This window comes from Chanodichthys erythropterus, chromosome 12, assembly GCF_024489055.1.
Source record: "Chanodichthys erythropterus isolate Z2021 chromosome 12, ASM2448905v1, whole genome shotgun sequence".
Classification (NCBI taxonomy): Eukaryota; Metazoa; Chordata; class Actinopteri; order Cypriniformes; family Xenocyprididae; genus Chanodichthys; species Chanodichthys erythropterus.
The window spans coordinates 1,555,524-1,566,959 of NC_090232.1; the positions used below are offsets into that span (position 1 = coordinate 1,555,524).

The 11,436-nt window shown below is 37.9% G+C and overlaps 1 protein-coding gene across 8 annotated transcripts in view; it reads right to left on the reverse strand.

Moving 5' to 3' along the window:
• Positions 1 to 11,436, reverse strand: part of n6amt1 (N-6 adenine-specific DNA methyltransferase 1) — a 56,885-nt gene continuing 45,449 nt past the window's right edge. For 7 of the 8 annotated variants that reach the window (XM_067402729.1, XM_067402723.1, XM_067402725.1 and 4 more), the window contains 6 exons: positions 3,895 to 4,033; positions 3,737 to 3,823; positions 3,531 to 3,621; positions 885 to 968; positions 569 to 710; positions 1 to 484 (listed from right to left, as the gene is read on the reverse strand). In XM_067402729.1, the coding sequence (XP_067258830.1) occupies positions 363 to 484; positions 569 to 710; positions 885 to 968; positions 3,531 to 3,621; positions 3,737 to 3,823; positions 3,895 to 4,022 (654 nt within the window). In that variant the 5' untranslated portion in view covers positions 4,023 to 4,033 and the 3' untranslated portion in view covers positions 1 to 362. Of the gene's footprint in view, positions 485 to 568; positions 711 to 884; positions 969 to 3,530; positions 3,622 to 3,736; positions 3,824 to 3,894; positions 4,034 to 5,826; positions 7,306 to 11,436 lie in introns of those variants that run through there. The other variant, XM_067402726.1, reaches the window with a different exon arrangement.

An 11,436-nucleotide genomic window follows, 5' to 3' on the forward strand; every position in this document is an offset into this window, starting at 1 on the left:
TTTAATATCCAGATTGTGGCATTCTGGGTGAAAGCATCTACTCCGAGTGTCAGTGCGGGTCAGTGGGAGCGTTTAACAGTCTCTAGTGAACACACTGATGGAATGAAACAGAGGCAGCGGGAGTCTGACACGCTCAACAAACAATGAGACACGGCGCAGTCCGCTGAGCGTCAACAATCACCATCAATCCGTTAGGAATGACTAACCGGTTTCTTGTGACCCAGTTGCTGAGCTTCGGCAGACTTTATGGAAACACAAACGCCTCAATTACTGAGGGTTCAGCAGCGGGACGAACGTCAAAACATCAGCTTGATTTTTATAATAAACCCCTGGGATGAGACGTCTGCCGTGTTTTACAGTCTTCATGTGCTGATGTCGTCACTTTTACTGAAGCGCAGTATGGAGAGCGTCTCTCGTCCGGCCTGACGGGACAAACACGCGTGTCCGTTCAGCCCAGATTTCCCCAAGAGAGACACGATCTCATCTGGAGAAGACAAAACACGAGTACAGATCAGAAACTGTGAGTGTGAAGATGCTGATGCGAGTCTGAACGTCACACACATCACACCTGGATCATTATCTGACACGACCACCAGGTAAAACAGCCCGTGATCCGACAGCAGCTGTGGAATCATGGGGAAGAACCGGTCCATCACCTCTCGGCCGCGAATCCCACCGGCCCAGGACGCCTCGATCCCGCGGCTGCCCACCTGTGCATAAAAACACGACTCAAGAGGCTGAAAAATAACTGACATCTCTTCTCTTCCCAACGTCAGAAACAACTGGTGGTTTATTTCAATGGCTTCCCGGATCACATCAATATGTTTGTTCGGAGCATTTTATTTTGTATCAGTATCTGGTCACATGACATCACACTCATTTACCTCCTCTGATGGCGTGACGACATACGGTGGATTGAAAACAAGCACGTCCACTTTTCCATTCAGCCTCGGCAAAAGACACTGGACCTGCAAGACACGACAGAACTTCTGAGACATGACGAACATGAGAGCATCAGACTGTGAAATATGACTCCATCTCAGCAGAGCCTGCGCTGCAGCAGATGATTGACAGGTGAGGGGGCGGGTCTTCCGGTGACAATATTAAGCGTTGAAGCGTTGGATTAATCCGTAGGGATTTTCAGCTGTTTAAAAGTATTATTGTAAAAGTATTATCAGATGTATATGTTTTATTATAGTTTTTGTTAAAATTTTGAATTAGGTTTTATTTCTATATTTTCTGTTTTCACTTTAATTTTTTGCGTTTTTGTCATTTAAAAAAAATGTCTATATAGGTTTTATTCATTAGTTTAATCTATTTAATTTTAGTTATTTTAGTACTACAGCTTAAAACTAAATGAAAATGTTGCCTTGGTAAGACGCTGAAATAAAATAAAATAATATTTTATTAACGTTTATTTTGTTTAATGAAAAAAAATATTTAAAAATGTTTTATTTTTAGTTAACGGTAATAAACCTTGTTTTTAACCTAAACTAAAATCAAAAGCTTATTATTACTTCAAATAAATGTTTCAGTTGAAGTACTAAAGAGAGTCGTCAGTAGCAGCTGCCAAGACATTCCATAGCAACCAAACAGAGTACCCTAGCAACCGTTTAACAAGACCTGCATCTCTGCATCAGAACATCGTATAGAGATGAGGGTTGGCTCTTTTTACTCATGCTAGCAAACTGGACTTCCAACATGCTACACATGCTAACAGTGAATAGCTACATGCTAATAGCAAATTAGCTTAGGGTTAAAACATGATAAAAACAAGTCAAAATATCCTAGCATCATGCTAGCAAAAATGGTAATCATGTTAACATAATGCTAACAACATGTTAATCATGTTAACATCTTGTTAAAAAAATACTAACATCATGATAAGCATGGTTAGCAAAAATGTGAATCGTGTGATCATCTTGTTAAAATATGTTAGCATCATACTAACAACATAGTAATTGTGTTATCTTGTTAAAAAATGTTAACAACATGGTATTCATGTTAGCTTCATGTTATCAACATGTTAATCATGCTAACAACATGTTAATCATGTTAACATCTTGTTAAAAAAATACTAACATCATGATAAGCATGGTTAGCAAAATGTGAATCGTGTGATCATCTTGTTAAAATATGTTACCATCATACTAACAACATAGTAATTGTGTTATCTTGTTAAAAAATGTTAACAACATGGTATTCATGTTAGCTTCATGTTATCAACATGTTAATCATGCTAACAACATGGTAATTGTGTTAGCATCAAGTTAACAACATGATAATCATGTTAGCATCTTTGCAAAAACCATACTAACAACATGGTAATTTTGTTAGCATTATGTTAGCAAAGTGCTAATCGTGTTAACATCTTGCTAAGAAATGCTAACAACATAGTAATTGTGTTAACATCAAGTTAACAACATGATAATCATGTTAGCATCTTGCAAAAAAACATACTAACAACATGGTAATTTTGTTAGCATCATGTTAACAACATGGTAATTGTGTTAGCATTAGCAATGTGCTAATCGTGTTAACATCTTGCTAAGACATCCTAGCAACATGGTAATTGTGTTAGAATCATGCTAGCAACATGCTAATTGTGTTAGCATCATGCTAAGAACATGATAATCATGTTAACATTTTGTTAAAAAATACTAACAACATGATAATTGTGTTTACATCACGTTAACACAATGCTAATTCTGTTAGCATGCTAATCATGTTATCAACTTATTAAAAATGTTAATGACATGGTATTTATGTTAACAACATGGTAATTGTGTTAGCATTATGTTAGCAATGTGCTTATTGTGTTAACATCTTGTTAAGACATGCTAGCAAACATGGTAATTGTGTTAGAATCATGCTAGCAAAACATGCTAATTGTGTTAACATCATGCTAAGAACATAATAATCATGTTAACATTTCGCTAAAAACATGCTAACAACATGATAATTATGTTAACATCATGTTAACAACATGGTAATTGTGTTAGCAACATGCTAATCACGTTATCATCTTATTAAAAAATGTTAATGACATGGTATTTATGTTACCATAATGCTAACAACATGTTAATCGTATTAGAATAAAAACATGCTAGCAACATGGTAATCATGTTAACATTATGCTAGCAAAATGCTAATTGTGTTAACATCATGATAGCAAACATGTTAATCATCTTAGTATCTTTATAAAAATGTTAACAACATGCTATTAGTTTTAGCATTGTGTTAAAAAATTTTTAAAAACATGGTAATCATGTTAGCTTAATGCTATCAACATGTTAGTATCATGCCTTTTGTATTTGCACGCAGCAAGCACCACTCACATTTTGTTCAGGAAATGTACATTCTAGTTATTACTGATATTTTGCACGAGGAAGTGACAATTTTTTCCTCTTGAACATGTGGGATGGAAACGCTGCAAATGTTTTATGCGACATTCCAATATTGCGCACAAGTTAAATTCTCAACGTTGAATGGAAACAAGCGAATGACAAACGTCCATCTGCGGATCTCACCAGGTCAGTGACGACCGGCTGCAGCTGCAGGTGGTTGCAGTCAGACGTCTGCAGTGTGCACTGCGCAGCCGCTGGATTCACATCAGTGCAGCTGCAGAACACACACACCTCAAGTCAAGTCAGCTGTATTTCTACAGCGCTTTATACAATACAGATTGCTTCAATAACAGAATCAATGATGCAAACTTGACTTTTTCTGTACTCACAGATATAACGCTTCAGACCCGACCACAGACGCAAGGAAGGCCGATACGACACCGGAGCCGCTGCCCACCTCCAGACACACGGACGGCCTGAAAACATTGACACGTCAGAAGATCATCAGGATCACAGAGTGGCGTCTGGAGGAGTGAGAGCCAATCACCTGCTTCCCTTCAGCCGATCAGCGTCTTTCTCCAGAGCGTCAATCAGGAGGAACGAATCTTCAGCAGGATCGTACACGTCTGAGAAAGTGCCGCGGCCGGCGTGAGCGTACAGGGGCGTCGGGTACATGAGAGCAGCGTCTGTGGGGAAAAATCAATTAAAGTCAGCATGAAAGGGAAGTTGCGCTCATCTTTTCTTCCCTGTTGTGCCGTATATATGAGTGAAACGCTTCTCAGACAAGAAAAAATGTCTTGATTTCATCCGTGGGGAATTGATTGGATGGTTGTTGCTTGCTATTGGTGGATCTCATGTGAGTGACAGGTTGCCCCGCCCTTGAGATGTCGCTGCAAGTTATTCTGATTCGAGATTAATTATCAATAATGATAAAAAACACTGCAATATTGCATAAAATATAGCAATTGACCCTTTCACAAAGAGTTTGATTGACAGGTGATCTAGCCAATCATAACAACATTCCTTCTGATGTTCATTCATGTTTATTTGATGCTATAAATGAACTAGTAGGAAGAGATGATCGGTTCACGAGCCGCTTGAGCTGAGGCGCGATCTGTCACGACACATTAAAGAGACACAAAACGGTATTTATTGTTTAAATTTTTTTTTTTATTTAAATTTTAAATTTGGTTCAGAGCATAAGTAACCTGTCGATGCGTTATGCTCCGCGATGTATTTTTCACTTCGTGAGAACATGATGTGTGGCGAGAGATCGGCATATGGCTTGTCGGACATAGTAATAGTAACTAAGGTCTTTGTGAAGGGTCAATTGTCAATTTTGATTTCATGGTGACTTTAATGGGGTTCTCAAACAGAAAAAGTACCACAGTCCAGTTCTGCTCATGGGTGGTCACACGTTTCTAAACAGATTTTATAAGCCTCGTGCTGCCAAACCAAACCAGCCTCAGCACGAACCGGGCTCAATCTGGTTTTAAGTGTCGTTTCACACGCAAACTGCTTGATTTGGAGTTTTATGGTTGTATTTTCTGAGCTTTGGCACGTCGGAGCGCTCGATGGTGTGAACGTTAAAAGCCCCGAGCGTGCTCTGAAAACAAGAAGATTAAGAGAAGAGAAGTTTACAATGTCTTAATGAAGTCTATAAATCCAACAGCATCCGTCTGAACGAACGCGCTTCGACACGTGAGCTTCAGCTCGACTCGATCAAATAAACCTGATTCCAAACATCTGGAATAACGCTGCTGATTTGGGTCCTTTTATACACAGCTGTAAACATATGCAACACAGTCAAGCCCTGCAGTCATATTCTGCATTCACATACTCTATCTATCAATATCTAATATATATATATATATATATATATATATATATATATATATATATATTCTAAATAGTTCCATATTCACATTGACAGGGGTTTCATGGAAAAGTATACAGAAATTAAGAAGAAATAAACAAATAAATAATAAGATTAAAATAAATACATAAAAATGTGATTAAAATATTAGTGAACAATAAATGTGAAATTAACAATACATTTAACATTACATTACTATAGTGAGTGTATTAGATACATGATTATATATATATATATATATATATATATATATATATATATATATATATATATATATATATATATATATATATATATACACACACACACACACACACACACACACACACACACACACACACAAACATATACTTTGTGGACATGATATCATGATAATACAGCGGTATTATTTGAATAAACTTTCAGTACATATAAATACTATGGTTTGTTATCATTCTGTACCATGGTATATTTCGAAATACTATGGTATTACCATATTTTTGTAAAGAGTGATCGCTACACACACGTACTCGTTATGGTTATTATTTTAAACTCATTATTCTTTTTGACATAGAAATATATTTTACATTTTACACTATTTATGATAATGAAGATGTTTCTTACCCTTTCTGCTCCAAGCGCATGATTTTCAAACACACCAGCGCGTGGACTCGGTATATTGCACTTCCGGGTACTGTCACATGTGCATTTTGGGAGTCGTAGTTCTTCAACATGGAGTTGTATTCACTTGACCTATATTCTGATATATTCTGTATGTTAATCATAACAGATGTTATGAAAATAACTGTTTGTAAATCTCTCAATCTTCTGACAAACCGTTTATCTCAAATTTTCTAATCCGTGACGAATATATCAGAAAAAAAGTAGCCTACTTTCTTTTATTTTCTCCAGATGGCCCTGGTTACAGCTTCCACGTGCTGTTTAACCTACTAACAACACTGCAAACTCTCAATTATAGATACAAGAGGGACTCATAAAAGACAAGCAATAAAACATGTAATTTCTGCGTGCGGCGAGTGATAAATAACTTGTATTAATTTAGACATTCCTGGATCTGCAGAGCTTCACAGGGGCCAGAACGGGGCCCGAGGGGGCGGAGCCTGGAGCCGTCACACTGCAGAATTCGTCCAATGGGGTGAAAGTTTGGCTCTAATGAGAAGGTCAGCGAACAGCTCTTTGACCACAGAATGAAAAATAGATTTTCAAATTTAGGGAAACTTTTCTGTCCTCCAAGATTATTTTACTGAAAAAAATTACTTTTCAATTGTCTATATATATATATATATATATATATATATACACACACAGAATATGATGCATATATAATGTCCAAAATTGCAAGATATTATGTCCAAGAATAAGGAGAAATGAATGCTGTAAACTATCAATAGAGGGCAGCATTGATCTATATGTCATTTTCTTTCAGTTTCTCAGTTTTTCCTCCAAGTTGAGTTTTTTTAAAGCCCCTTTTGGAAAGAAACATGCCAATATCAGTTATTATCTTTGTTCTGGATCATAATGTTCAATTAAATGCTGCAGGACAGGTCAGGCACGAGTGCAAAAACACATGCAGATAACTCCAGCTATAAGAAACAGTCCTCACACCGTGTGCCATAAATCCCCACCGTACAAAACACCTTCAGATGGGCTTCTGTTTCACTCACGCCTTCAGCTCCAGGTGTTAAACAAATACAGATCTAGAACTGATGCCTGACACAAAGCAGCGAAACACTGCAGAAACAGACACATGTCAGTGTGTTTTAAAGCAGAGCTTCTCCACAGGTGGGTCTTGATCCAGAAAAACGCCTCTGATGATGATGGGTCACGGACATCTGGGAAAAACTACACCAAGATCCAGAAAATTCTGTATAGGATAACAACACTCTCAGAAAAAACGGTACAAATGCTGTGACTGGGGCGATACCCTCACAACTTTGTACCTTATTTATCCCTTAGAGTGCATACCTTCTGAAAGCTCGATTTATTCTGAGAGTGAAAACAAAAACTTTTAAGAGGAGAAAACGCTTCTCATATCGCTGCGCGTCCAATCAAACGACAGTATTGTAGTCAAATTAGACAGGTTGTACAAGGTCAAAGAAAATATCATCTACCCAACTAACAAAACAAACCTTTAAATGTTCATAACCAGTTGTTTTCTTGGTTATGCGAGCGTTAAGGAAACATTTGATTTGATCACACATTACTGGAGTGTTACTTTTGAATGTTCTGTGAACATGTGGAAACATTTCAAATGTTCCATTAATAATGTTTTTGTTCTAAGAACATTATTAACTTTAGTGGAAGAACATTTGTTCATAATAACTTCATTATAACACCCTGTAGACGAAATATTGTTGGGTCTATGTATGTTAAAATTAATATATAGAACATTTTCTTCATTTGAAGCGGACCCAGCTGAGAAGCTCTGGTCTTTTAATGCTTCCTAATGATGTAAAGCGACTGATCTTCACTCATCAGTCATGTGGTTCAGGATGCTGGTTGTGTCACAGACCGTTTGCTCCGACCGTGACCCGGCTGTGATCAACAGGAGGGAAGATTTAACACTTCCTAGCCTTCTTTTCCTCCAAATGCCCTTTTAGAGACATGAAAGATGTGTGAATTCAGCTCCTGCTTTTACTAAGTTTTTGTTGCAAAGTTTGCAAGTCAGCTTTATTTCTGCAGCGCTTTATGCAGTTTAAAAGCAGCTTATAAACAGGAACAGAATCATTAGCTGTGTTTCCATCCAATCCTGCGGATTTAACTTTGAATATCGCATAAAACATTTGTGAATAAAGCAGCGTTTCCATCCCATGCATCACTTTCTGGTGCAAAATATCAGTATCAGTAGGCCTAATAAAAATGTAAGTTGTTGCAATCGGGCTCTTTTTCCCTCAATCGTAAATGAAACACAATAAACGCTGTAATGCGATCTTGCATTGGTGTTTGTGAACACAATCGTGTGAGACGCTTCTGGAGGGAATTAAACCAAATCATTCTGATGACAGACTTTGACTCAGGCGTTTCACATTTAGATGCTAAAGTAAATGTTAATGTTTCAGTAAATGTGTTTCCATGTGCATGTCTTATCGAATAAAATATATATGTCTAAATTGAGTGAACGAGTTTATGTGCATTTTTAGAATTCATGCGCATTTTGACATTTCCATGCAGCGTTTTTTAATGCAATATCCCAAAATGTGCATAAAAATTGGTGGATGGAAGCTAATAATGCAAACTTCATCAAATCTGTGACAAATTCTGCTGTAAAGCAATAGAGTCATTGTTCTGCTCAATTCAGCTCAATGTCGATTCAGTTCAGAAACTGTAAAGTTCATCAATTAATATCTTTAATTCAACAAGCAGCTTTACAGAAGACGATAGAGTCTTTATTCAGTTCAATCGATTCAATTTCTATACAATAAAAGTGTCAATGTCACACAAAAAAAGTTCAAGCAAAACTAAGAATTCTGCCATCATGTTGTTTCAAACATATTTTTGTGTCATTTTTATGCTTTCATTGTGAGTTTTGAGCAAATGATGGCAAAATATTAATTTCTCGGGTCAACATCTTTCCATTTGCGTGCAACCTTTCAGAGAGGTTTACAGGAAGATCTCGAACTGTAAAAGTTGTGCTGTTCTCCTCCGAGCCAAACGTTCAGCTCCTCGATCCGTCTCTGCGGTTGTAGCCTTGCTTTTATGAGACTGAAGTTATAACTCGGATTAAATGAATGAAGTGTCTGCCTTTTTGCATTCGAAAATTGCGAGTGTTCATTGAAGCCAGCTGTGTGCATTCTTCAGACTGCTTTGTTCGGGATGTTCTGGTCTTCTCTGGAGACGGCGAGCTGCGCGGAGCTTTACGAGAGATCGGCTGGTAGAATGAAGCTCATAAACATGCGGTTCAAAGCACTTCAACAGAGGACGCTTCGTTAGGGGATTTGTACTTGTGAAGCACGTACTGAATGTTTAGCTTTCTGATTTGAGTTTATGAAGAAGATTTATAATATCATACACCATCAGGCATAATCACCTTCCTAATATTGTGTTGGTCCCCCTTTTGCTGCCAAAACAGCCCTGACCCGTCGAGGCATGGACTCCTCTAGACCCCTGAAGGTGTGATGTGGGATCTGCACAAAGATGTTAGCAGCAGATCCTTTAAGTCCTGTAAGTTGTGAGGTGGATCCTGCATGGATCGGACTTGTTTGTTCAGCACATCCCACAGATGCTCGATTGGATTGAGATCTGGAGAATTTGGAGGACAAGTCAACACCTCAAACTCGTTGTTGTGCTCCTCAAACTCACTAAAATCCATTTTTCCTGCTTCGAAAACATGTGAACAAAATGTTCACTTGCTGCCTAATATTTCCTCCCACTCACAGGTGCTGTGATGAATCAAATAACCAAATAAATAACCAAAATAAATAAATTCCCTGTCTTATAGTCGTTGTATGATAATAATAATAAATGCATACATTTTTGTTTTTTTTTACATTTCTTAATATGGAACTGGTGTGCGTATGAATTATATGCCTGGAATATAGTCAATTCCCCAAAACCTCCTTTAAACAGTTCATAAATGTCAGTACTGTAGAAAAATGAGTGATATATAGCATAAATATTCCAATAAAATGACAAATATTTTACACATCTCTCACGTGAATTCCAAAGAACGCCATTAATGTGTTTCTGAAGCATCAGCGCACAGATGTCCTGATCACTGGACACCGTGAGGAATATGACTGTTGGAAAGAGAACGGCTCTAGTCGCTTATTAAATTATTATGGTGGTCCGTGAGGGAAAGCATTAGATAGATAAATGGGGTACGGCAGGAATGTTCACAGGTGATGTCTCTGGTTACGGGGAATGGGGTGTTTGTGTTTAAACGATAGCTCATCGGGGCCACGGAGTCGAGATTTATACCGCCGCGGGAGCGCAAGGTGGATAAAGCGAGACGCGGGAGTAACATATACTGTGAATTTATCACAGCGAGGCTCGGGGAGCGACCGGATTCCTCACGCCGTGATGGCCGTCATCTTCAGTGTTCCGATCAGACCCAGAGGAAAAGGAGAAAGAAGGAAAAGTCATTTGTTGTGTGAGTGTCGCTCAAGAAGCAGAGAGTAAACCGTCAGCGCTCCGAAGGCCACATTCGACCGACGTGTCCGCCATCTTAGAACGGGCGTCACTCACAGTAAAAAAAATAACTCAATATTACAGGTTTTTAAACTTTTTAATGTTGTAGCCTCTTAAATGCACAACATTCCATTTGATTATTTTGCATATTTATTTAAATATATTAAATGATTGGAATAAGAAGGAAATAGCCTATATAGTTTAAAATTGGCGCTCAGTGCAAGTCTATGGGATTTTTCTGCCTGTTTTATTCATCCCCCGTCATGTTGAAGTTTAATAAGGTTAGGTTATTTAAATCTCAAACCCTAATATGAGCAACAGTAATAGCGATGCTTGGCTTAGTAAACACCACTAATTAAGAGTTATTAAATGAAGGCGAGAGAGGTGAAGCAACAGCAGGTCAGATCAAAGGTGAGTGGATTTATCCGTCTATAGGGAGGTTGAGCGCGACGCACAGCTGCTGCGTGTTAAAGTTATACTACCGAGGATGGAGAAGTTACGCTGAAACTCTGACTTTACTGCCTTTCTCTGTCTTACACACACACTGAGCCTATAAAGAGACAGTTTGGCCTGCTTTCACCAGAGGACTAGTAAATGGCAGAGCGGGTTGTTTTCTCAGTTAATGATGGCGTACGTGTGAGGGTGGAGGGTTGGTGGGTTATCACAACTGCCGTCTTCTTGGTATAAAAATATAACATTAAAAAACTATGACAATTCAACATTTTTTGGGACACTATCCTGACGGAAAAGTTACTTTTGAATATTCTGAAACAAGTTGTAACATTTAAAAAATGTTAGACTAGTGTCCAACTAAAATGTTTCAGAAAAAAGGTTCAATGAAATTTCGATGTTGGCTTGAGAAAGCCTAGCCTGAAAGTTTGAAGTAATTGAAAAAGCCTGAAGAGTGAAATAATTTACAGAGAGAGAGAGAGAGAGAGAGTTTAAAAAGTTTTAAGTCTGAACTAGTTTTAAAAGCTCTGAAAAGTCTGAAGTTCTTATGTCTCAGACAAATCGTTTGCTATGCGGTTGCTAGGGTATTCTGGGTGTTGCTATGTGGTTGCTAGGATACTTGGGTGGTTGCTAGGG